This window comes from Rhinoraja longicauda, chromosome 24 (genome assembly GCF_053455715.1).
Source record: "Rhinoraja longicauda isolate Sanriku21f chromosome 24, sRhiLon1.1, whole genome shotgun sequence".
In the NCBI taxonomy this organism is placed as follows: Eukaryota; Metazoa; Chordata; class Chondrichthyes; order Rajiformes; family Arhynchobatidae; genus Rhinoraja; species Rhinoraja longicauda.
Window position 1 is genome coordinate 24415817 of NC_135976.1, and position 27490 is coordinate 24443306.

General features: G+C 45.4%; 1 protein-coding gene across 1 annotated transcript; it reads right to left on the reverse strand.

The window, feature by feature from the left end:
• Positions 1-11173: 11173 nt before the first annotated feature.
• On the reverse strand, positions 11174-26210 carry LOC144605314 (insulin-like growth factor 1). The gene is made up of 4 exons (XM_078420436.1): positions 26129-26210; positions 22506-22653; positions 15880-16046; positions 11174-14499 (listed from the first exon to the last, which is right to left on the reverse strand). The coding sequence occupies exons 1-4, from the start codon at positions 26171-26173 to the stop codon at positions 14284-14286; spliced, it is 576 nt and encodes a 191-aa protein (XP_078276562.1). The 5' UTR covers positions 26174-26210; the 3' UTR covers positions 11174-14283.
• Positions 26211-27490: the final 1280 nt, after the last annotated feature.

Sequence of the window (27490 nt, forward strand, 5' to 3'; positions counted from 1 at the left end):
ATTATTATTATTATTATCATATGCGGTATTTGAGAAAATGATCATAAATATATACAAGGGGAATTTAACAGAGTACATGAGGGGGAAAACTTTGAAGAATGTGTTGATAGGATGAGATGATATACCCATGAATCTATCAGCCACGCTAACACGACCTCAGCTCTGCAAAAAAATGAAGTTTGCCACTTTATAGTGCCCTGAAATTACTCATAGATTGATGTATTATGGAAACAGGCCTTGCATGTGAGCTCAACAGAGACACACGTGCAAACACACACAGAACACACACATGGAACCACACAAACTTCTATCTCTTTCTGTGTTTCAATTTTAGCAAAGTCCTCCAACTCTGGGAAATGACATACTCACCTTTGTTTCTCAATAAGAAAGCAATGAATAATTTAAGTGGTATTTCATTAGTATGTTTTTGTCTGTGGTATTTCCCATCATTGCATTGCTGTGTGCTTGCATCATGTTTAGCTTTGTAATGAGATCCATCCAATTTAACTGAATGCCAATTCCTCCCTTTTTTTCCACAGATGTGTTACTTTCTAGAGAATCAGCAAAAAAACAAATTATCTCTGGCTCTGTGTGCTACCACATTTAAACCCAACCCCATTTACATCTGTAACCTTGTGCCGATGTATTTTCAAGTTCCACATTAATAGTCATGGAAGCTTTGATCAATGTGTTTGAGATTTCATGATCCTTTGTTCCTTTTGATCAAATCCAAGAATTCATTTGCAAAACAAAAATATTGCAGATGCTGAAAATTTGAAATGAAATAATGCTGAAATTCTTGTCAATTACCTTTCCCGCAAGGGCACACACACAAACACAACACACACCACACACCACACATACACACACAACACACAATACATGCAGCAACCCTCGCATTCAGACACACATGAAACATATTAACATTCCCATACAACACATTCATAAACACATGACATACTCTAACATATGCCCAAAACACAGATGTGCACATTTACCAACACTCAAAACACAAACTTCATACACTCACCACACACATGAACATTCACATAACCATTTCTGCAAACACAACATGCGCATGCTTACATTCACAGTAAAACACTCATGCGCACACAGAGTGACACATTTTTACAGATACAGCTTGTATATCCATCCTACCAATTTTGCCCTGACATACACTACTCTGCAGGAGTGAATAAATTACCATCAGGAGTAGTGGATTCAGAAAATGACTGTAAGCTGACGAGAAACATGCAATCAGACTGTAGGATCTTCTACAGGTATGAAGAAAGAAATCAATGAGCCGGGGCAAATGTTTATCCTTTACAAAGTTGGAAAATTTATCACACATAATAAGGAATTGGCAGAGAAATTAAACATCTCTGGATGTTCATCTGGAAGAAGGTGTTAAGCACGTTCCAGAAATACTGGAGAACAAATGTCCATAGAAACTGATACTACTGTGATGTCTTGAGAGGTTGGGAGCTTTTCTCTTGAAGGTTGGGAGGTGTGGGTGCCGGAAATGAAGACAGAAACGTTCTTGTTTTCAAACTTAAATTCCATATATTTAGTCTTTTCCAAAAACAGGTAAACTTAATTGTTTGCAGACAGGTACACAAAACCAAAACAGGTAGTTAAATCAAAACTGTAGCTTGCTGCCTTCTTACCAAATATAACTCAAACACTGCTTCTCTGCTCCAGTCATTGTCTCTCTCCTTAAATATACTGCTTCCCTACCCTTTTAGCTCTCTCACTGAGGCAATCAGCTCAACTGGTTCAGCTGGGCAGCAATCAGTGTCAGCAGCAATCAGTGTCAGCAGCAATCAGCAGCAATCAGTATCAGCAGCAATCAGTGTCAGCAGGGCAGGCAGCCCAGCTGACTGGGTTTTGTAGTCTTTTGCCAGCAGCCATGATGGTTTGTAGTCCTTATTGCATCCACCGGGAGGAAATGTATCTCCCCTCTATGACTCTATCTCTCATGATATCACATTTCCCCCTCCCCTGACTTGAGGCCTCCGGACTGGGGAAGGAGGCCCACAGGACGTCTCTTCAGGATCATATGGGACTCCTCTCGATATTCTGGTTTCCTCAGACATGTCGTTTGGTAGGTTAATTAGCCACTGTAAATTGCCCCAGTGCGTGGGTGAGTGGTGGAATCTGGAAGAGCTGATGGAAAGGTCAGGAAACTAAAAACAGGGTTAATGTAGGACTAGTCTAAATGAGTAGTTAATGGTTGGTGCAAACCAGGGTGGTTGGGGGGCAAAGGGCCCGTTTCTGTGCTGCATCTCACTGTGACACTCATTTGCATTTACTTAGGCCGATTGTCACAGTGAGATGCCCCTAAATGGTTAGCAGTCAGATGCAAACTAACACAAACCGCATCAGATAACAGGCTATGATGTCCAGGAAGGAACTGCAGATGCTGATTTGTACCAAAGATAGACATAAAGTGCTGGAGTAACTCAGCGGGTCAGGCAGCATCTCTGGAGAAAAAGGATGGGAGATATTTTGTGTTAGAACCCTTCTTCAGATGCAGTTGACCACAAAATAGGTCAATGAGTTATATCTAACATAAGATCATACTTTAGGGGAAGAAAGTGATAGTGTGGCTAAATGGTTGAGCGGAGAAATTCCAATACAGATTTCTAAAGATGAAGAGAGTGGATGTTCAGACAGGAGCTTCTGCAGACAATAAGCTGAAGCTGGAGTGAAAGCGAAAATGAATGGTGAGTGATGTAGGAGCCTGAAGTCTAGTTCAGGATTGTGTGGGAACTTAGCTTCTACCTGATCAAAACAGCTCTGGAGAGGAATGGAACTGCTACCAAGTGAAAATAAGGTTTAATCAGTCCCTTTAACTCGCAGTGACTGATTAAGTGACTAAACATTCGTCATTAACTTTGGTTCCCAAATGATGATGGACCAATGGAAATCTCCCTTTTGTTCCTTTGCACGTTGAATTGATTGATTAGTAGGACTAGATGTTACAATCCCTAAGGTTTGCACTACAATTGACTGGTGTTGTTCTTGGGGGTGACCACTAGGTGATGTTGCTACCATTCAGACACATCTTCAGTTGTGTACCTCAACGTCACTGGGTGTTTCGGCCTTTTATCACAAGACACCCTCAGTCGAGGCAGGCCCACCGCAGGGTGATCAGACCTGGGTGTGTGTCTTATGGTTAGCCTCTAGATGGTCACGTGGCAGCCCAGACAGTATCTCTTCTTTTCAGCCACAGCCAGTGACTGCTCCGTTCGGCGGCATTTGCAAGTTCTTTGATTGCCCTCCTTTGGGCCTGCCCTCTGATTCCAACTTCCCTCAGGAGCCTTGCAGTGGAACTGGCTACAAAGCCCCTGCACCCCACCTCCACTGGACACACTCTTACACTCCAACCTGCTCCTCTACCTCTACTGCAAGGTTGGAATATCTCAGCCTTTTCCTTTCAAATGCCTCGTCCACAGCCCCCTCCCAGGGCACCGTCAGCTCAATGATGTAAACACGCCGACAGGAGCTGGACCAGAGGACGAGGTCTGGTCGCAGGTTGGTAGCTGAGATTTCAACTGGGAAGGAAAGCCTCTGGCCTAGGTCAACGCGCATTTCCCAGTCTCTGGCTGCGCTCAGTGGGCATGAGTTGAGAGGCGAGGTGGTAGTCTTCTGTTTCTCTCCTTCCCGGATGAACGATTGGATTTGCGGGAATGTTAGCTGGGCATTGATAGGCATGGCGTTGGTGGTAACTCTTTTGCACTCGAGTGCAGCTGCCAAACACCTCAGCACCTGGTTGTGTCGCCAGGTGTATCTGCCTTGTGTTAGGCTGGTCTTACAACCGACCAGGATGTGCTTGAGGTTTGCTGGAACTGCACACAGTTGGCAGGCTGGATCCTCTCCCAGTCAAAGATTTAAGTTTATGGGAGAGGGAAGGACATCATATGTGGCTCTGATAATAAAGCTGAGAAAATGTTTGGGTTTATAAAGCACATAATCCACTGTGACTATTGAAAATCAGCGGATCAGTGATGCAATACTGTGTTTTCTAACATATTAATGGGTTATGGTAAAGTCACACTGTAATGTAGTATAGCAAGGTAATACAGGGGATGTATTGTAATTATGTCACTTGGTACAGGAGAAATTAGAATGGAATACATTCAAATAAGTCAACAGGCATTAAATACTGTAAGGGGTTTCTGCGCCGAGCTTTCGCCCGACCTAAGGTCCCCGTGCCTTGCTCTGGTCCCTCGACCAGGCCGCGCACACTGGTTCCCCGTGAGTGGTTCGACCCACTCACCCCCTACGGTTCTAGACACTGGACTTAGATGCAGGAGCGTTGATAGTGCAGAAAAATTCAACCAGACCAGATTTGAAGACCAGGGTTTAAACGGAATAAGGCTTTTATTGAGCGCTTGTGACTATGGTACATGAATGCTTTGACACAGTTCTATAAGACTTATACATAATTACACGAATACTTTGACATAGTTCTATTAGACATATGCATAACTACACGAATACTTTGACACAGTTCTATTACACAGTTCTATTAGACATATGCATAACTACACGAATACTTTGACACAGTTCTATTACACCTATGCACAATTACATGAATACTTTGTCTCTGAATCTTAAACGCAATGTTCTATAAGACATATACTTGACTGTAAGATGGGGAACGTAAGACACATCGTAAAATTGGCCAACACATATACAGTTACACCCACGTTAATTAAAACCACCCTCCCCTCTACACTAAACTATGTCCAGGATGTGCAGGATCGGGGTACATGCTCACCATGGGGCTATTACTGGGGTTACTGGCTGTTCGTGCTTCCTCCGATGTTTTCCGTTTCCTGCGTGCCCGTGCTTGTCCCGTGAGTTTCCTGCCGTTCGTTGCATCCTCCGACTTCTGCCGTGAGACTTCTTCTTCTTCCTTCTGACTGCCGTCCCCTTCTTGCGTTCCGTTTTCCGTTTTTAAAACCCAAAAAATCGTGGCCAGTTATACTAATCATGACCCGTCCTATCTCCCACCAGATCTCGGGATCTCTTTGTTTCAAAGATAGGTTTCGAGTTTTCTCTTTGTTCTGCGTTGTGTCCGGGGTTACCGGTGATGGCTAGATGATCTGTTAATTTGTTTCTCGTTGAGAGGTGATGGGTTTAACTGGTTTCCCATCACCTGCCAGGTAGGTTTCTATGGGCTATTGTGCCCCCTTAACGGGATTAACTGTGTAGGTCGGCTTGGGGCATTGTGAAGCATGCTGATGTCAGCGCCCCAGTGTCTGGACTTCGACCTGGTTTCGCGGGTTTCTGCACGGCCAATATCCATTCATTGTTCTGGCCGTGGCTTTGCAGAAACCTAGAGACTGGGCTGTGGGGTTTTTGCTTTTGTGGCTGGTCACGAGGTCCCGCGGCCATCTTGGGACCCACGGATTGTGACATCCCTAAAAAACTGACCGCAGCCTCCAGCCCCAGTCCCGTATAAAATGTCCAAACTGCAGCTCTTTGGTTTTGTTGTTTGCAGAATGAGGGAAAACTTCTCAAATCTTACAATACATGTACAGAAAGTTTGACATCAGACAAAAAGGATGCCTACAATACCCACTGGAATCGACAGGTGCCAATTTTCAGAACTCTCCTCGATAAATAAGGTGCATCTTTGATCTTTGTGGAACTTCCAAAAAAACAACTGTATCAAAACAGATATCAGTTACAGGGCACAGGCACAGGGTGGTTTGAGACTGAATCTTTTGAATTTCTTCTGCCTTGGGCTGTAGGATTTGTGAGTTTCTTCCTCATGGCCAGAAAATGAGGCTTTGAATACGCAGATGAATGGGGAGAGCAGCATGATTTAAAGTGGTGAATGAAAACAAACGGTTCATTCCAACTCAATTCTACATTCTGACTTCCAACACTAGCATTGAATTCACAGTAACATTGAAGAGGAGACAGCAGTAGAACTAGTGCTTCCTGCCACTTCTCCTTCCTTAGTGCTATCATAACCTTGTTCGCTGAAGTTCTGGAACCTTCTTTGGCAACTTGTCCAGCAGTGCCATCAAAGGAGATTGACTCTGGGAGGTGCTGAAGCCCTGACTTGCCTGCTTGCTTCTGTTTGAATCTTCGCTCTCTGGAATCATCTTATATTGCAGTAATTTTGAAATCCATTTGGCTGAATTGGAGGTCTTTTTGTATGATTTATCCAAATTTTCTTCCTGAAATAAAACAAAATAAGTATTATACCTACTGCCCAATGCTCATTAAGTCAAGCCAGTCAAGTCAAGTCAAATTTATTTGTCACATACACATACACGATGTGCAGTGAAATGAAAGTGGCAATGCCTGCGGATTGTGCACAAAAAAGAATGAACATTCTAAATGAACAGAATTGCAAGCATGGGCCGGGATTATCAAAGTAAGATAGAATCAAGTCGGCCGAGGTGTCCGACAACAGGAGCGCCTCCGGCCAACGTGTAAACCGATCAACCACCGTCAGCAGATGAGTATAACCCCTAGAATAGGGCAATGGACCCACCAAATCCACATGGATGTGGAAAAAACGGACGGGGGGAACCTCGAAACTCTGGTATGGGTCTGGACATGGCGATGAACTTTGGAGGTCTGGCACGGAATGCAGGCACGTGCCCAGGCTGCCACCTGCTTCCGCAGGCCGTGCCAGACAAATCGGGCGGCCACCATGGCTGAAATCGCCCTGATGGACGGGTGTGCCAGGCCATGAATGGCCTCAAAAACCTTACGCCGCAGGGCGGTCGGCACCACAGGGCGAGGGCGTGGAAGGGAAACGTCACACCACAACTTGGTACCTGTGGGGCCACACGCCACCTGCTCCAGACGCAGTCCCGAGGCTGTGGAGGCGTACACCGCGGCAGTTCCTTCCAGGCGCTGAGCCTCCGCTAGCTCCTGGAAATCCACCTGTCCACCTACCGCGGCTACGGAGGGAATGGCTGGACGGGACAGGGCATCAGCAACGGCGTTAAGCCTACCCGCAATATGACGGACATCGGTGGTGAACTCCGAAATCAGGGTGAGGTGGCGCTGCTGGCGAGCCGACCACGGATCAGAAACCTTAGCAAAAGCAAATGTCAGAGGTTTGTGAACCGTGTAGGCCACAAAAGAGCGGCCTTCCAAAAAATAACGGATGTGGCGGACTGCTAAATAGAGGGCCAGGAGCTCCCTATCAAATGCACTATACTTGAGCTCGGCTCGAGAGAGCTGCCGGCTAAAAAACGCCAGGGGCTGCCAGTGACCGTCGACCTGCTGCTCCAAAACCCCACCCACCGCCACGTCTGAGGCGTCCACCGTCAGAGCCGTGGGGGCGGAGGAGTGCGGGTGTACCAGCATGGTGGCGTTGGCGAGGGCCTGTTTGACCGCAACAAAAGCCGTCTCTGCAGCTGCGGACCATACCAACTCAGCGGGGTTACCCGCGAGTCATTGAAAAAGGGGGCGCATGACCCGATCTGCTGCAGGCACGAACCGGTGATAAAAGTTCACCATGCCCACGAATTCCTGCAAGCCCTTGATGGTAGTAGGGCGTGGGAAAGAGTGGACCGCGTCCACCTTAGTTGGCAAAGGAATGGCACCGGCCGGAGTAACCCGGTGACCCAAAAAATCCACCGCTGACAGGCAGAATTGGCATTTGGCCGGATGGAGAATCAGGCCGTGGTCTTGCAGCCTCTGGAACACCGTGCGGAGGTGGACCAAGTGCTCCTGGACAGAACGGCTGGCAATCAAAATGTGATCGAGGTAAATAAATACGAACGGCAACCCTCGATCCACCCGGTCCATCAGACGCTGGAATGCCTGAGCTGCATTTTTAAGGCCGAAAGGCATACGCAACCACTCAAACAACCCGAACGGAGTAATGGTAGCCGTCTTTGGAATGTTCGGCGGGTGGACCGGGATCTGATGATATCCCCGCACTAAATCGATTTTTGAAAAAATTGTAGCCCCCTCCAGGCTAGCTGAGAAGTCCTGAATGTGCGGAATCGGGTAGCGGTCCGGCCGTGTTGCCGCGTTGAGTCGACAGAAATCCCCACATGGTCTCCACCCCCCAGATGCTTTGGAAACCGTATGCAAGGGGGAGGCCCATGGACTACTCGAAGGCCGCACAATTCCCAGCCTCTCTAAGTTCAGGAACTCCTCTCGAGCCATGGCCAGCTTGTCGGGTGGGAGGCGCCGTGCCCGGGCAAAAACCGGCGGCCCCTCGGTCGGGATGAAATGAACGACCCCATGCTTCTCAGAAGGTGCATCGAACCGCTGAACGAGGAGCTGCGGGAAGTCAGCTAGGACCGCATCGAACTGACCAGGGGCCGTGGTAATGGCCTGGATCGCTGGGCTGGGTGGGGCGGCGCTTGGAGGAGCCGCAGGCCCCGTACCTCGGGGCCGTACGCTAGCCGAGGGTTGCAGGCCCCTCCCGCGGACGTCTGCGACCAAAGAAAATGCCCATAGGAAGTCTGCACCCAAAATGGCCTGGCCCACGTCTACAACGATGAAATCCCAACGGTAGGTCCTGGACTGGAAGGACAGGGATATAGCCCTTTTACCGTAAGTACGGATGGGGCTACCGTTCACCGCAATGAGGGCGGGCCCTTCCCCCCTGCTTGAACTTCGCAGTCATAGGGGGGCACAATACTCACGACCGCTCCCGTATCCACCAGAAAGACGATCCCGGTACTTTGGTCCGTAGCGTATAGGCGGCAGTTATGGCCAATCGAGACTGCCTCTACATTCGATCGGCCCAGGCATTTCCCGGAAACGAACACGGGGCTCTGCAGCTTCGGGCCTCACTGCCCCACCGCTGATGGAAGAAACACCAGCCGCACCTATTCGTCCCTGTTGCTCAAGCCCGCTGCCAATGAACAGGCGCCGCAGCCCCTTTTTGGCGGGCTGACTGCGAAATAGCGGCCGATGCATCGCTCTCCCGGCCGCTCCCCCGGCCGCTCCCCCGACTACTGCTGGGCCTCGAGACCCGGTTAACCGAGTCGTCTCGGGTGTGTCGCTCCCTGACGAGCGTGTCGGCTTTCTCGGCGAACGCTACCGGATCTTCAAAAGAGACGTCCGCCAACACCAACCTGACGACCCTGGGTAGCTTCTCCCGAAAAGCCGCTTCGAACACCATGCACGGCTGATGGTCGCCCATCAAAGTCAGCATCTCGGACATCAACTCCGACGGCAGCCGCTGCCCCAGCTCTGGCAAATGGAGGAGCTTCAGAGCCCGCTGGTTCTGGCTCCAGCCGAAAGACCCCAGCAGGAGCCTCTTGAGCCCCACGTACTGCCCCGTTTGGGGTGGACTGGTCAGGTACTGACCCACCCGCGCGGCCACCTCCGGCTGTAGACAGCTCACCAGGTGGTGGAACTTCTCCTGATCTTCCTCCACCCTTTTAAGATGGAACTGAGATTCCGCCTGCACAAACCACAGGTGCAGCTGATGGGTCCAGAACGGCGGTAGATGAATCTCGCCCGCGCTCGCTCCCGCCTACGACATGTTGCTGCTTCAATTCTTACGTCCAAGGTCACCAATGTAGTGAGTCCAAACGAGCGATATTATCCAAAGACTTTATTGTTGATAAAACCCGTGACAAACGCAACGCACTTCTTTTGGACACACACTAACTTCGCTAGCTAATCTAATCTCTAACTCGAGTTTGGCGCCAGACACTCAAATACCTCGCGCTCCCGCACCACGTGACCCGTAAACCAATCCGAGGGTTCTAGACCCCCTGGCCAATCCGTATGTCCCTACAAAATGCTATCTAAGTCACCACAAACTTAACTTGTCCCATACATCCTGTAATTTTCACAATAACTTCTCAGCTTCCATTGCCCCTCCTGACTTATTCTAATGGTCCTACCACCAACTAAGCAGATTTATGACCAAGCCATTTTGGGAGTTGAGCTGAAGACCTCTGTGTGTTATAAACCATCACAGCCTGAGGATCTGAGGAACTTGCTCACAAATTTAATGGGAGCCACTATGTACAGTACTTATTTGATTGCCAGACCTTAACCAGTGCCTAGGGACCACCATGGTTCCTCAGTTAAAAAACATGAGGCAAGAGCAAATTCAAGTCAGCATAAATTAATGTAAATCCTATTGACTGCTTCCAAAATCTGAAGACAAATATTTTGAGACATGCATCTTGTGCATATCACTGAGAGCCACAGTTCTCTGAGCACACTGTCTATACGTATCCAGTATTGACAGAATCGTTATATGAGTAAAGATTGATGTAAATCATTTTGTTTTATACCCAAATATCACAACAACCTACCACATCACATTGTTCTGAATAATTTTATTTTATTCTTTTTTTTTATAAATGCATGGAAGTAAAGTTCTGTGACACAATGGACCTTTATATTAGTTTCCTCATCCAGATCTGGTGCAGCGCTGTTTGCATTGGGCTGCTGTAGATAATGGAGAATGGCTCAGTGAGACAAATAAAGCAACTGGGAATGGATCCGTAGATTAATTGAAGATGACAGTGAATGGCATAATTGAAGGTGGCAATAAATAGAACCAAGGTTTCTTAATGATGATCAGCAATTGGTGAAGAATTAGTTAATTGATCTTCACTACAGATTTTGAAGTTTAAGGGGGTAGTGGGGACAGGATCCATACAGATTATGTAATGAGAGGGTAAAAATCCATTGAGATCCTGTAGAGGTGAGGAAAAGATATGTGGAGATCTGTCAGGAGGGGTAAGTATCTGTATAGATCTGTAGAGATGGGAAAGGGTCCATAGAAATTCTGTAGAAGTGGGGTAAAAATCCTGTGCAGATGAGAAAGGAACCATACAGAACCTTCAGGGGTGGGGAAAGGATCTGTATAGATCATGCAGTGTTGGGAAATAATCCATATGGATCTCTTGGATGCAGAAACGTTTTCTTCCAAAAGGGAAACCACTGTTTAAGAGTTTGAGAATGCCAGTAGTGGAATTTGATACGTACTCTGGAAGTTGTCTTTCCTCATTGCACATCAAGTCCCCATGCCCATTCATCATAGGCTTCACTAATCGACCCTTGGCCACTGCTTCCTTTGTTCCTTCCATTACAAAATATCATCAATATAATGTCAACATTAAAGCATGGAATAAATCAGTGACACATGGTGAAATTAGAGAAATTCATTCTTTATTGTGTGCCAGCACCTGCATATTTGTAGACAGATGAGGTAACACGGCACATAACACTCCATTCACACTTAAAACAACTGCACAGTTCAAAGGTGCAACTTTCAGACGGAATCCTCCATGTCCAAAACTGGCTGTAAGGAGGGGTGCTTTGCTGATGAGCTTTCCCCGGGGAACTTGATCAACATCCCACCAGCTCATCCTCCCATCAGCAGCAGTTGGGAGTGTTCTGTATTGTTTCTCAGACTCATCATCATGACCTGGTTTCCTGTAACCTTCTTTTCTTAAGATTTCTCCATCCACTGAAGACAGTTAGTTTCAGTCTCAAGGAATATCACTGTTCTTGGAATGCCTCTCAATCCCTTGTGTGAGATATTAACCATAATGTGGACTGCAGTAGGTATCAGTACTAGGTTCCCTTACTAGGTACAGGACAGCATGGTGGCACAGCCAGGTAGAGCCGCTGCCTCACTTCTCCAGACACGCAGGTTCTATCGGGCATCATCAGTGTGGAATTTGCGTTCTCCCTGAGACTGCTCTGGATTTCTCCCACATTCCAAAGGCATATGGATTGGTACATTAATTGGCCACTGCAAATTATCCCCTAGCATATAGATGAGTGGTAGAGGCTCGAGGGAGATGATGATAATGTGGGGAGAACAAAAATTGGGATTAATGTAGAATTAATATAAATGGGGTTAATGGTCAGCATGGACACAATGGCCCAAGGACTTGTTTCCAAGCTATTAGGCTCCACAAGGCACACTGTCTACTATAGGCTGTGGCCTATTATATGTAATTTCACAGCTCAGGGAATCAATCAGGGCTTTTCTCAATCCATACGGCTGAGATCATCAAATTAGCAATGTTTTATTGCAGTCAATCCAGTCAATAATTTGCACTGGGAAACAAGGCAATCCCATTGAAATGGCAAGATACAAATTCTCACCTGCAGCTCTAATTGCATTTTACTTTTCATTGTCTGTTAAGTGCTGTAGGATTTTATTTTCTATTCAATAACAATTCAGAACAGGTCCCTGACATGCTGCTGAGGTACATTGAATTGATTTTACAAAGTGTATAGAATTCTAAATAAATAGAAAATAATAGGACAAATTCCACCAACACAACTCTCAAACCATCCCTGGACGAAGGGACATTTCCACTGGTCACTTGTGACATTGTAAAAATGATGGGAAGATTATTTTGTTCTTGCTTCAATGAAATGGGGAAAGCTTTACAATGACGAAGAAAATTAAGGAATGTTGGAGTTTATGATATGGGTGCAGATTGCATAAAAGTGAAGGGATTTTTATGGTACTTGGAGAAGTAAGTAAATCATAGGAGTAGAATTAGGCCATTTCGTCCATCAAGTCCACTCTGCCATTCAAGCATGGTGCGATATAAGATCCAACATAAACTGGTGGGCCAAGCTCTCAAGCCAGATATTGTAATCTGTATGAGTTTTAGTCCCCTGGGAATCACACAGCGCAGGTCAAATCTACCCTTTTAAAATAAAGGGAACTAAAGAATACATCTGTGCGGAGTTTGCTGGTTTTCCCTCTGATCATATGGGATTCCTCTCGATATTCTGGTTTCCTCAGACATGTCGTTTGGTAGGTTAATTAGCCACTGTAAATTGCCCCAGTGCGTGGGTGAGTCGTGGAATCTGGAGGAGCTGATGGAAAGGTTAGGAAACTAAAAAGCAGGGTTAATGTAGGACTAGTCTAAATGAGTAGTTAATGGTTGGTGCAAACCAGGGTGGTTGGGGGGCAAAGGGCCCGTTTCTGTGCTGCATCTCACTGTGACTCTCATTTGCATTTACTTAGGCCGATTGTCACAGTGAGATGCCCCTAAATGGTTTGCAGTCAGATGCAAACTAACACAAACCGCATCAGATAACAGGCTATGATGTCCAGGAAGGAACTGCAGATGCTGATTTGTACCAAAGATAGACATAAAGTGCTGGAGTAACTCAGTGGGTCAGGCAACATCTCTGGAGAAAAAGGATGGGAGATATTTTGTGTTAGAACCCTTCTTCAGATGCAGTTGACCACAAAATAGGTCAAAGAGTTATATCTAACATAAGATCATACTTTAGGGGAAGAAAGTGATAGTGTGGCTAAATGGTTGAGTGGAGAAATTCCAATACAGATTTCTAAAGATGAAGAGAGTGGAAGTTCAGACAGGAGCTTCTGCAGACAATAAGCTGAAGCTGGAGTGAAAGCGAAAATGAATGGTGAGTGATGTAGGAGCCTGAAGTCTAGTTCAGGATTGTGTGGGAACTTAGCTTCTACCTGATCAAAACAGCTCCGGAGAGGAATGGAACTGCTACCAAGTGAAAATAAGGTTTAATCAGTCCCTTTAACCCGCAGTGACTGATTAAGTGACTAAACATTTGTCATTAACTTTGGTTCCCAAATGATGATGGACCAATGGAAATCTCCCTTTTGTTCCTTTGCACATTGAAAATATAAAGCTGAGAAAATGTTTGGGTTTATAAAGCACATAATCCACTGTGACTATTGAAAATCAGCGAATCAGTGATGCAATACTGTGTTTTCTAACATATTAATGGGTTATGGTAAAGTCACACTGTAATGTAGTATAGCAAGGTAATACAGGGGATGTATTGTAATTATGTCACTTGGTACAGGAGAAATTAGAATGGAATACATTCAAATAAGTCAACAGGCATTAAATACATGTACAGAAAGTTTGACATCAGACAAAAAGGATGCCTACAATACCCACTGGAATCGGCAGGTGCCAATTTTCAGAACTCTCCTCGATAAATAAGGTGCACCTTTGATCTTTGTGGAACTTCCAAAAAAACAACTGTATCAAAACAGATATCAGTTACAGGGCACAGGCACAGGGTGGTTTGAGACTGAATCTCTTGAATTTCTTCTGCCTTGGGCTGTAGGATTTGTGAGTTTCTTCCTCATGGCCAGAAAATGAGGCTTTGAATACGCAGATGAATGGGGAGAGCAGCATGATTTAAAGTGGTGAATGAAAACAAACGGTTCATTCCAACTCAATTCTACATTCTGACTTCCAACACTAGCATTGAATTCACAGTAACATTGAAGAGGAGACAGCAGTAGAACTAGTGCTTCCTGCCACTTCTCCTTCCTTAGTGCTATCATAACCTTGTTCGCTGAAGTTCTGGAACCTTCTTTGGCAACTTGTCCAGCAGTGCCATCAAAGGAGATTGACTCTGGGAGGTGCTCAAGCCTTGACTTGCCTGCTTGCTTCTGTTTGAATCTTCGCTCTCTGGAATCATCTTATATTGCAGTAATTTTGAAATCCATTTGGCTGAATTGGAGGTCTTTTTGTATGATTTATCCAAATTTTCTTCCTGAAATAAAACAAAATAAGTATTTTCCCTCTGCCCAATGCTCATTAAGTCAAGTCAAGTCAGTCAAGTCAAGTCAAATTTATTTGTCACATACACATACACGATGTGCAGTGAAATGAAAGTGGCAATGCCTGCGGATTGTGCACAAAAAAGAATGAACATTCTAAATGAACAGAATTGCAAGCATGGGCCGGGATTATCAAAGTAAGATAGAATCAAGTCCCTCAGCCCATCGAGCCTGCTATCACCATCAAGTTCCCATTCACACTAGCTTTATTTTATTCTCATATTTCCTTCAACTCACACCAGATTCCACCCCTCACCTACACACTAGGGGCATTGGTCAATTAGCCCAACAAGCCGCACATCTTCAGGATGCGAGAGGAAACCGCAGCATCTGGAGGAAGCCCATGTGGTTACAGTGAAAACGTGCATACTCCACATAGATAGCACCCAAAGTCAAGATTGAACCGGGGCTTCAGGAGCTGCAAGACAGCGGCTCTACCGGCTGTACCATCGTGCTGCTCTCGTGGAGGATGGACAGCAGAAGCTACAATTGTCATGCTCCTCTTGGTGATCTCTGCCACAGAGGGCAGTGGAAGCCAAATCACTGGATGGATTTAAGAGAGAGTTAGATAGAGCTCTAGGGGCTAGTGGAATCAAGGGATATAGGGAGAAGGCAGGCACGGGGTATTGATTGGGGACGATCAGCCATGATCACAATGAATGGTGCTGCTGGCTCGAAGGGCCGAATGGCCTCCTCCTGCACCTATTTACTATGTTTCTGTGTTTCTATGATCTCTCTTTGTTAATTGTCTTGCATCACCTCATCCAACACACAGTCCTATCATGCACAGGTTGCTGATCCTCCTGGGTGAAAGTGGCAGACAGTCTTTCTCCACAACACCAGGAGAAATAACTAACAGTAATGTTGATTACAGTTTAGTTTAGAGATACATTGTGGTATTTGGTCCCTTCAGTCCACTGATTTCTTGCTGGCCATCGATCACCCGTTCACACTAGTTCTATGTTATCGCACTTTTGCATCCAATCCCAACACGCCTGGTTCTATTTACAGAGGCTAATTAACTGACAAACGAGCACATCTTTGAAACAATGGAGGAAATCGCAGCACCCACAGGAAACCCACGCGGTCAGAGGGAGAACATGCAAACTCCACACAGACAGCACTCGAGGTCAGGATGGAACCCTGTCTCTGGCTCTGCGAGGCAGCAGCTCTACCAGTTGCACTGCCCTGAACACAGGCCGCCCTGAACACAGGCCGCCCTGATCACAGCTTTGTGTGTCAGATAATCAGAGTTTTACTGCAGTGGGTTTGGCTGAGGGATGCTGACTCCATGCAGAAGCTGGTCCACTCACCTGGTGCCGGACGGTGACCAACAGAGGCACAGATCTCGACTCGCGAGGATAATCGCAGTACTTTTCCAGCAACTGTAAGTCGCAACTTTTGAAGCAGCATTGCTCCACAATCCCTCTACTTGGCCTCTTTATGTATTCTTTGTCCTTGAAATACGAGCGAGCCCGACCTGGAGAGCACAGTTCACAGTTATTTCTTGACATTGAACATGCCATTTCCTTGTTAACCATTTCCTAATCAATCGGAATACTTCTCAACAAACAAAGGCTCCAAGCCGGCAAGCCTCAGCATATCTGGGCCAACATTATGCGTGCAATATCATTCTCAGACAGTGAGTCCCAGCTCTTCCCAGTGGAAGGACTCTCTGGGCCAGCTCACTTTGTGCCAGAATTACATTTTGTAAGACTGCAGACACCGGAGATCTGAAATAAAAACAGAAAATGTAGGAAACAGCAGGTCATGCTGCTTCTGTGGTTAAAGAATGTTTTAGGTCAGGGCCCTTTGTCAGAACAGGCAAAAGTGAGAAAGCAACATATGTTCAGGAGAAGGGACACTGGAAAGAGATGGGTTGAACGAAGGGAATATCTCTGATAGGATGAGACAAATTGAGTTGAAGCAGCAGTAGGAATGGTGGTTAGCATCATGTTAGGATTCTTTGTTTGTGTAAGAGATTGATATTAGTGAGACTGTTCAACATATCCAGCTGGTCAGATTGTACTAATAAAAAGGGAACAACTGAGCCAAAATGATGAATGGCAGGAATGGCCGCTTCTGATACAGACAGAAAGAAAGAGCTGGAAATTCAACATCCAACCTGGAAGGAAGCCATAGAATATAGAACAATACGGCTGAAGAACAGACACTTTGGCACATGATGTCTGCGCTGATCATGATGCCAATTTTAACTGTTCATCTGCCCACACAGTCGGCATCTCTCAATTCCCTGCCTGTTCATGCGCCTGTCTACATGTATCCTAAATGTTGCTATCGTATCTGATTCTACCACCGCTCCATATAGCACGTTCCAGGCACCTGCCACCCCCTGTGTAAAACAAATTACCTTGTGAATCTCCTTTACACTTCCCACCCACCCACCTTAAATCTATAACCTCGTATTTGACATTTCCACCCTGTGGAAAAAAGATGATCTCTCCCATTCATGCCTGCCATTACAGCAGGACTCCCCTCATCCTCCAACACCCCAAAGAAAACAACCCAAGCTTGTCCAACTTCTCCTTATAGCTAAGATAGACATAAAATGCTGAAGTAACTCAGCGGTCAGTTGGCATCTCTGGATAAAATGGACAGGTGACGTTTTGGGTCGGGACCCTTCTTCAGTCTTGTAATCTTGTAATCCAGGGAGGCCCCATAACCTCAAGTCTGATCCCACTGTTGAAATGGTTGGTAAGTGAATTGTCCCCAGTGGGTAGATGTGTGGTAAAATCTGGAGAGAGATGGGAATGTTGGCAGAAACAAGTAGGATTTGTGTAATCCTGCACTAGCACAAACTCAGTGCGCTGAAGAGCCTGCTCCCGTGCTGTTGGATCCTATAAATCAATTGCATCACATTCACTGCGGCAACTCAGCCAGGCTTCAGTGGTAGTGCCTCCACAACTCAACCTCCTGGAAAGACAAGGACAGCAAGTGCACTTGAACCCCATCACCAGCAAACTCCATACCAACCTGCACACTTCCCTGGCTTTGAAATGTATTGCTGTCCCTTCTTACTTTCTGAGACTATATCAGGCATTTATGTAGGCAAAACAGAGATGGATACAGTCCTAAGGCAGTCCTAATGTTTTCCCTGGCTGATGAATCTAGAATCAGGGGTTGCAGATTGAGATCAATGGGCACCTCATTTCGGAATGAGATGAGGATAAATGTCTACATTCAGATGAACCTTTGGAATTCTCAGAACCAGGGGCCACAGTTTAAGAATAAGGGGTAGGTCATTTGGAATGGAGATGAGGAAAAACTTTTTCAGTCAGAGAGTTGTAAATCTGTGGAATTCTCTGCCTCAGAAGGCAGTGGAGGCCAATTCTCTGAATGCATTCAAGAGATTAGTTAGATAGAGCTCTTAAGGATAGCGGAGTCAGGGGGTATGGGGAGAAGGCAGGTACGGGGTACTGATTGAGAATGATCAGCCATGATCACATTGAATGGTGGTGCTGGCTCGAAGGGCCGAATGGCCTAACTCCTGCACCTATTGTCTATTTTCTATCCGGGAGGGCAGTGGAGGTTCAGCCATGGAGTTCATTTAAATTAGATATAGATAGATTTCTGGTTGTTAAGGAGTGAGCTGCAAAATGGCACTGAGGTAGAAGATCAGCCATGATCTTGATGAATGGAGAAGCCGGGTTGGAAGGGCTGGATGGCCTTCTCTTGCTCCTCTTTCTTATCTTATGCCATTGAGGAGTCATGTCAATAAAATGGGCTCTGGAACTGAATGCTGGTGGCAAATACAAAAATAAACATTTAATACCAAACCAACCCTCAGGTGCGCAAGGTCTGTCCAGTCCTCTGCCTAACTGTCTGAGTTCCCTGCCATCTAGTTGGGCTTTGGATTGAAACTGAACCCAATCTATTCAATTCACGCAACTGCTTTCATATTACTCTGCACACGTTGGCTTTAATTAGACACAAGAAGAAGTTTTATTTAGTTTAATCTTGGCTCCAGTCCCAACATCTGGTATAAATATTAGGTCCATACAGCTCTGCATATGGGCCCCTTGGTGTAGAGCAGGCTAAAGCACTGAACACTTGAATCAGAAAACCACACTATGCCTGTGATTCCAGTGAAATAAAAGGCCAATGAACTTAACATCTGTTTTTTTGACAGAAGCTGGCAAAATTTCATATATAAGGTTAAACATTCCAACCATTCACATAGGACAAGAGCCAATCCTTCCTCTAACCCAGTCATCTTCACTTACCCACAGCCTATATCCTATACTTAGGAGTGTCTTGGAATTAAATAAAATCCAGCTCCTGAACACCCTGGAACCCAGGAAAAAGATTCATACATGTCACATAAGATGTGACTGGCCCTCGAGGCTGCCAGTGCAGGTGTCATCTGAGGTGCCATTTTCTATATGGTCATATTTTTACCCATCCAAAACTGCCAGGTGATCCTTTGTACAGCACAGCAGCTCACTGACCAGGTCGTAAGACATTCAGGAGGCAAGCAGAGAGTGTGATTTTGAATAGCAGATAAGGGATAAGAGGTGAAGGATAAGAACAGATAAGAGCAGATATGAGCAGATAAAGGCTGACACGTTCAATACTTCAGAACCATTCACAATTGAGCTATTTTTTCATCACAATGCTATTGGCCTTCATAAGAAATATAGGAGCCCTTTGCACCAGTTCTGCCATTCAAATAAATCATAACTCATCAATTGATCTCAGCTGGACTTGAATTCAAGGGAATGAGTAAAATTCGTATGAGGTGGGGGGGTGAGGATTCAGAGGGAACTGGGATTGGGATATCAAAACCATTTCAGAACGTGGAGGGACAGAATTAACACTTTCATGTTCCAGAGTACAGGTGCCGCAAGTGGGACAGGTAGAGGGGAAATAGAGGAGGGGAGGGGGAGTTGTAGTTTTGATGAAGAACATTGCGGGTTATAGTCCAAGATGTAGCTACAGAGTGGTTAACCTGTTTATGGGCGGGCTAAGAAATAACATGATCACCTTAACATAATGCGCTCGGTCCGCATTAACGCAACTGATCTCCCGGTGGCCCAGCACTTTAACTCCCCCTCCCATTCCCAGTCTGACCTCTCTGTCATGGGCCTCCTCCAGTGCCATAGTGAGGCCTGCCGGAAATTGGAGGAGCAGCACCTCATATTTCGCCTGGGCAGTTTGCAGCCCGGTGGTATGAACGTCGACTTCTCCAACTTCAGATAGCTCCTCTGTCCCTCCCTTCCCCTCCTTCCCAGATCTCCCTCTATCTTCCTGTCTCCACCTATATCCTTCCTTTGTCCCACCCCCGACATCAGTCTGAAGAAGGGTCTCGACCCGAAACGTCACCCATTCCTTCTCTCCCGAGATGCTGCCTGACCTGCTGAGTTACTCCAGCATTTTGTGAATAAATCGATTTGTACCAGCATCTGCAGTTATTTTCTTATACAACATGATCACCTTGTTGGGTATGTATAAAAGTCCTCAAATAGTCAATGGAAATTAGAGGAACAAATATGCAGGGTGTAGTGTAAAGTTGCAAGAATAATAGATATTTTATAGTAGAAGATCTTAACTTTCCTATTAAAGACTAGTATTGCCATAATACTAAGGACTTAAATAGCTTGGAATTTGTTGAGCATTTTCAGGAAAGTTTCCACAGACACTCTGTCGAGGGCCCTACAAGGAAGAGGGCAAAGTTTGACCTACCTTTAGGAAATAGGGCAGAGCAAGTGACTGGGGTGCCAGGGAGCATGGTTCTATTAGTTTTGAGATACTTAGAGAAAAGAACAAAACTTGTCCACAAGTTGTAATTCTAAGTGTGGGCAAGGGGAATTTTGAGGGTATTTTTGAGAGAATTTTGGGAGAATGGAGCTAGCAAAAGTAGATTGGAGTAAGTTGTTTGCAGGCAACGGGACATTCAGCAAGTGGGAGACTACAGAACGTGAGATAGCAAGAGTTCAAGGGCTGCGTGTTCTTAAAGACAAGAAATATTGAGGTTCCTGTCAGAAGAGGAAAGGAGCCATGGATCAGGTACAGGCAGCTGGGATCAAGTTAATCCGTGGAGGAGTATAGGGGATACAAGAGTATACTTAAAGAGGAAATCAGGAGGGCAAAAAAGGGGCATTAGATAGGTTTGGCAGAGAAGATTAAAGAGAATTGCAAAAGATTTATGTACATTAAAGGAAAAGGAGTAGCTAAAGAGGGAATAGGGCCCTCTCAACGATCAACTTACATCCATGTGCAGAGCTGCAGGACATGGGTGAAGTCCTCAATGAAAATTCTCCTCTGTTTTTACCATGGAGAAAGACACGAAGCTTAGGTAATTCAGTAAATATAATGAGAATGTCTTGGAGATAGTCGGCATTACAGTAGATGAGGTGCAGAACAACTGAAAATGTGTGACGGTAGGCAATGGTGTGCCTCAGAGGTCGTTGTTGGGCCCATTGATTTGGATGTGAATATAAAAAGCATGGTTTGTAAGTTTGTAGATAACACTAAAATAGCTGGTAATGTAGATAGTGAAGAAAGATATCAAGAAGTATACCGTAGTGGTATCTTTATCAATCTAGTAAATGGGCCAAAGAATGGCAAATGTATAATTAAGATAAGTGCGAGGTATTATATTTTTGGAAGTAAAACCAGAATAGGGATTTTCACAGTGAATGGTAGGGCCCCGAGGAGTATTACAGAACAGACGGTTTTGGAAGTTTAGATCACATAGGATCCAGGGAAAGCCAGCTAATTGAATAGATAATTGGCTTGATGGTAGTAGGTATATTGTTCTCTGAAGGTGGCGACACAGCTAGACAGGGTGGTGAAGAGGACTTTCAGTATGCTGGCCTTCCTTAGTTGGGGCATTCAATATAGAAGTTGGGATGCTATGTTACAATTGTGTAAGACACTGGTGAGAAGATACTTGGAATATGGTGTTCTGTTTTGATCACCCTGCCATAGGAAAGATGCTAATAAGCTGGAAAGAGTACAGAAAAGATTTGTGAGGATTTTGCCAGGACTCAACGGACTGAGTTATAGGCAGCGGTTTGGCAGGCTAAGACTTTACTCCTTAAAGCCTGGAACACTGAGAAAGTGGTTGAGGCAAGTAGAATATAATATTTAAAAGACAACTGGACATGTACATGAACAGGAAAGGTTTAGAGGGAGATAGGTCAAATCTGGGAATATGGGCATAGCTTAGATGGAGCATCTTAGTTGGCATGGAAGAGTTGGGCCAAAGGGCTGTATGGCTCCAGGACTCTAAGTGCAGTAACTTTATTGTCAGATGGACAAGATGTTAAAGTCCTGTCTACTGTCCAGTTAAACTACTAGATTAGAAATGCTGGGGAGGTTTCAGTGGAGTCCTGTCCAATATTTATCCCCCGCGTAATAAAAATAAAAATTGATTATCTGATCATTATCACGTTATTGTTTTGGGATCATGTGTAATTTTGATTACATTCTTGTATTACAACTGAGCTGCAAAGTAATTTGGAATGTCTTAAGACCACAAAGACATAGAATAGATCAGAGTGAGAGAGTAGATGTGTACTGCCCACATTCCCATTTGCCCATTCCCCCCCACCCCCCTCAATTCTCCCCTGACTGACACACAGGGGCAATTTACAATGGCCAATCCACTCACAAACCCACATCTTTAGGATGTGGGAGGAAATCAGACCACCCAGAGGAAATCGAAATAGTTACAGAGAGAACATGTAAACTCCACGCAGACAAGTCAGGGTGGAATTGAGAGGAGAGCCAGACTTCTCAGATGTCTGCTTTGGTCATCAGGTCCTCAGAAGCCCAATGTCAGGACGCGAGCCGCAATTTATTGGTCGAATGATTAACCCGCAAAAGTCGATAATTTCTCCAGCAATCTATTGGAATCATACACATCCATTTATATTCAGGTGAGGCAAAGCTGAAGGTGTTGACCAGAACTTACTGAAGTAAAATCCTCGATCACCACATACAAAGTGCAGCGTATCCACCAGCTCGGAACCACAGAGTGTCTCAGCAACCACGGTCCATGGAGTCAGGACAAAGAGGCAGAGCAGAGTGTACAGCATCCAGAAGTGATTCAGTGCACGGACCTGTCCAGCGAAAAAATAAAGAACAGCGTCAGACCTGCTGAAGGTACACTCAGAGAGCTAAGCTTGGCATTTGCACTGCGCCGTAAAGGCACACACACAGTACCTTTTGGAGCCAGATGACAAACAGGCTCAGGATCCCAAACATTTGCAATCTTGGACATCCCATCTCAACTAAACTAAAGCCAGGAATGACTTCCCTCTTTCCCCTTTTTCAATTCCTTACACCTCCCAATAGTCTTAATTGAGGACCACAAGGTAGCAATTGGATTTCTCAAAACCTCAACAACTTAGAATGGCAATTTCAGGACACTATCAGACTCAGTCAACAATCTGCTGGAGGAACGTAGCAGGTTGAACAGAATATGTGCAGGGAAATGGATGGACAACGTTTCGGGTCAGGACCCTTCATCAGTCATATTTTCCTCCACTTGTAAATGAGAACCAGGTGCTAAATTGGCACCATAGGAGACTGCAGATGCTGGAATCTTAAACAAAAAATAAACTGCTGAAGGAACTCAGATTGATGAAGATCTGAACAATAATCCTGACCCGAAACCTTGTCTGCCGCTTGACTCTCTAGGTTCATCTAGCATTTTGTTTACTGCTGTAAAAATTACGGTGGTTTGTTATTGAGCGTCTAACATGATGAGATATCTTGTGGATAGTCACTGGCTGGGATACAATGCAGTCCCAAAGATATAAAGCAAGATGATATTAAAGGAATGGGACACTAAACAAAGAGGGGACACTGCACACAGTCCATCCTAGAATATACACGATCACAGGGCAAGATACGGTGCACATATAATGACAGGGTTGGATATTATACACAGCTAGTCACAGCTTTCTATACTATACAGAGCCAGTCATCAGATGGAAGATGGACACAAAATGCTGGTGTAACTCAGCAGGACAGGCACATCTCTGGAGAGAAGGAATGGGTGACGTTTCGGGTTGAGACCCTTCTTCAGACCCGAAAGGTCACTTTCCAGAGATGCTGCCTGTCCCACTGTTACTCCAGCATTTTGTATCTATCTTCGGTGTAAACCAGCATCTGCAGTTCCTACCTACATAATCATCAGATGGAATACTTTATACAAGCATCACAGCATGGGATGCTATGCACAGGCAGATACCGGCGGAATACTGTACATAGGTGATCACAGGTGGAATACTGTGAATAGATATTCGCAGGGTGTGCTGCAGCACCCAATCAATCATGAGATGGAATATTGTATCCAGTCAGTCACAAGGTGGAATATTGTACACAGACATAGGATGTGATACTGTACACACGGTGGGAAACTGTACACAGACACAAGGTTGCATACATTTCACTGATAATCACAGAATAAGTCATTGCACAATTAGTCGCTTTGTTGTGTATAAAAATCATAGGATGGGATGGTTTTGAGCCACAGAGTGAGATCCTGTCCAGGTGGGTGACACAGGGGTGGGGAGGGACGGGAGGGGGGAGTTGCAGGGTGGGTATGGGGACGGGTGACTGTACAGGAGTAATCACAGTGGGAGACACTCACTGCAGTCAGACGCAGTTACCTGGTCAGTCACTGGCCCAGCCATCACAGGATGTCCTTCCATATTGTGTAGGAAGGAACTGCATATGCTTGTATGAACCGACGATAAACACAAAATGCTGGAGTAACTCAGCGGGACAGGCAGCATCTCTGGATAGAAGGAATGGGTGACATTTCGGGTCGAGACCCTTCCTCCATATTGGCAGACACAGCTTGAGAGGTTTTGCAGAGTCTGTCAGAGGATGGTACATTGTACACATAACATTGGGGTAGTATTTTCATTATCAGAGGAAGCTACAGGTCAGATATCATGCAGGCAGTCACAGCATGGAAGAGTATATGTAGACATGCACAGATTAAGATATCGTACAGAAAGTCACACCATGGGCTTCTATGCAAACAGCAATCGGGTGTGCTACAGTGCATACTCACAATCACAGATGGGCATTATACATACAGCAAGCAGAGGTACAGTACACGCAGTCACAGTGGGGCATTGTTGATGTACACACAAGCATCTGAGCGTTACGCACAGAAAGGGTGAATGCAACACACGCAGTCCATGTATTACTCACACCTATGATTCACCCCGATACATGCAGTCACAAATTGTTGTGGACTCACAGGGCAGTATATTGTAGTCAGAGCTACAAGGTAAAGTACTGTGTAGGTACAGAATCAGCACACAAACCCACAGGGTGGTGTATTATTCATGGTCATTGAATGACTTAGTGGACACACAGTCAAAGGTTAGGGAATTATATATAGAACCTGAGAATATTGTTCAATCATAATATCCAGGAAGATACTGTACATATAGAAAAATGAACAATGTACACTCAGACAATAAATGGGACATGTAAACAGAGGAATAAAATGGACATTGTCTACACCAGCACAGAATATTGTACAAAATATATTCCACTAAAAAAGAATACTTTACATGAAATGCAGACCAATCATAAAGGTTTAACATGCTCAGGCTTCACTTAGACTTTCCACATACTGGCGCTTTAGTTTTGGAAGTCCTTCAGATAAAAATTCAACCCATTTCCTTACATCACAGGATAAGTTTTTAACTTTATCCGTATCTCTGAACTTTTTTGGCATTAGCCTTCAATAGCTCAGGCAATCTATCGCAGTTGGTTCAGAGACTGCTCGCCAACCCAGCTGTGAATGTTTCTCTTGCCAGGAAGAGAGTTAGCAATCAAACACTTAACCAATAAACGCCACTATTATTTCAAGACAAGATTCTTAAGTGGATGGAGAGAGCTCGCTGATCCTCTTCATGGTCACTCTGTATCTTTGCCAATAGTTGCACTTCTACAGCTTTTCATTTCTTATGACTAGAATATAACCAATTATTAAACTTTATGCCTACAAGTTTCAAAGTGAATTGGTAATATCTTCAATATTTCTCTATTCACATCTAATTTTTCTTCTTCCCATGATCTGCTTCCTCACCCTCTCTCTCGCTTTCTCTATTCCTGATATTATCTCACTCTGTCTCCTTGTCTCTTGATTTCTGCTCACCCCAACATCCTGTAATTTCTCATTGTCCTATCCCCCTATTTACTTCTCCCACTGTTTTGTTTTTACCTCTTGGTTCCTTCACATCCTGCTCTCCTTCTTGGTCCTTCTCTCTCTCCTCCACTCTCTCTCTGCCTTGACCCACTTTTAATTTGTTTTCTTATGATTGCACATTCTGTGTTCCATGTCTAGCAAGAGCCAAACTTCAAAATCCAATGCCCTGGCAGAAACAATTTAAGCTTCACATTAAATGCCCATTTGCTATTTCAAATATTTAAAAACATCCAGCCTAAAATCTCTCTGGTAATAAATCATGGAATTCAATCTAAATCATGAGCTTTAAAACAATGACTTGTGGTTGACTTTAGATATCAAACACAAATTGGCAAGATTATTACATAAAAGGTCACCTTTAGTGCACAACTGCAGCAGATGGGGCTGTGTGCAGAGTTCATGATGAAGTTTGCTGTACGTCTCTCCTCCCACAGCAATTCCACAGTGTCTGCTTATGTGGAGACTGGAGTCCTTTGCTTTATAGCACAAGGGGAAGGTCCATCCCTCAGTTGCACCCGCCTACATCAAAGTTTAACTTAGGCAAAGAAAAACCGTGGTTTTGCTTGCATTCCACTCCTTCCATTAACACACTCTGCATCTTGACTTGCATTCTCCTTAAATCTTATTATCAATGCAGCATATTAAAAAAATGTAAGCCGGTTCTGCTTTTTTGGCAGATGTCCTCATTCCTCCAGACATTGTGAATTCAAGTTCTGTCTAAGTTATTACTCTACATTGTGCGTGTGTAATGTAAGCTGCTCTCTTCTCCCAAATAATTCAAAACACCAGAGAGACTAGAACTGTTTTATATAGCGGAGGAGGTTTGGAGGGGACATGACTGGGATACATAACGTTATGAGGGTAGATAGGGTAGCCTGCAGGAAACTCTTCCCTTTATCAGAGCACTGAATGGCTTGGCATAGGAATAGGAATACTTTATTGTCACATGTGACTAGGCACAGTGAGATTCTTTGCTTGCATACACAATGTATACAAATAGCAGCCTCCTACAGCACTGACAATGTTACAAAGCACACCGCCCCACCAACAGTCCCCCCTTCCCCCTCTCGGTGGTCCTCCTTGCTCTTATCGACCGACGACCACGGGTCGATCCACGAGGCATCGCCGCCGCCACGAGGCTTCATCACCGCCGAGGCCCCATCGTCGCGAGGCTTCACCGCTGCTGCCGCCGAGGCCTCACTGCTATCACCTCCCCACTTCACGTCTCCATGGTGCCGACCCGGACTCCAGCCGCGGGCTCCGTCAGCCGGTTCGCCCGACCCGGGCTTCTACCAGCGAGGCCCCGATGGGGCCCGACTCGGGCTTCTACGTGGCATTCCGGGAGGCATCGAAACCGCGGTGCCTCGATAAAGGCCTCCGGCCGCGTTCTCAGTCCACAGCCGCGGCCCGTCAGAAAACGTTCTGACCTTCTGGCCGTTGGGAAGCCTTCTTGCCGCCTGACCTGTCGGGAGGCCTTCTGGCCATGCGGCGTCGCATAAAGGGCTAGGAGCCAAGTGCTGGAGGTTAGGATAAATACAGATGGGTGCCCTTTGGTCAGCATTAATGTGGTGGGCTGAATGACTTGTTTCCATGCTGAATGGCTTCAAGACTCATATGGAAGACTGCAGAGTTCCAGCTGCTTATTGTAAATATGTGCCAGCTCCTCCTTCCTTGGAACAAGCTGGCAGGGTTCTTGATTAGAACGGGTGTCAAGGGTT

Excerpts from the sequence above, each read along its gene's own strand:
- LOC144605314 (XM_078420436.1), bottom strand. The coding sequence starts at position 26,173 with ATGAACTCTGCACACAGCCCCATCTGCTGCAGTTGTGCACTAAAG. Across the intron at positions 22,654-26,128 it reads GCTGCAGTTGTGCACTAAAG|GTCCGTGCACTGAATCACTT; the intron begins GTGACCTTTTAT and ends TTCGCTGGACAG. Across the intron at positions 16,047-22,505 it reads TGATCGAGGATTTTACTTCA|GTCGGGCTCGCTCGTATTTC; the intron begins GTAAGTTCTGGT and ends TGTGCTCTCCAG.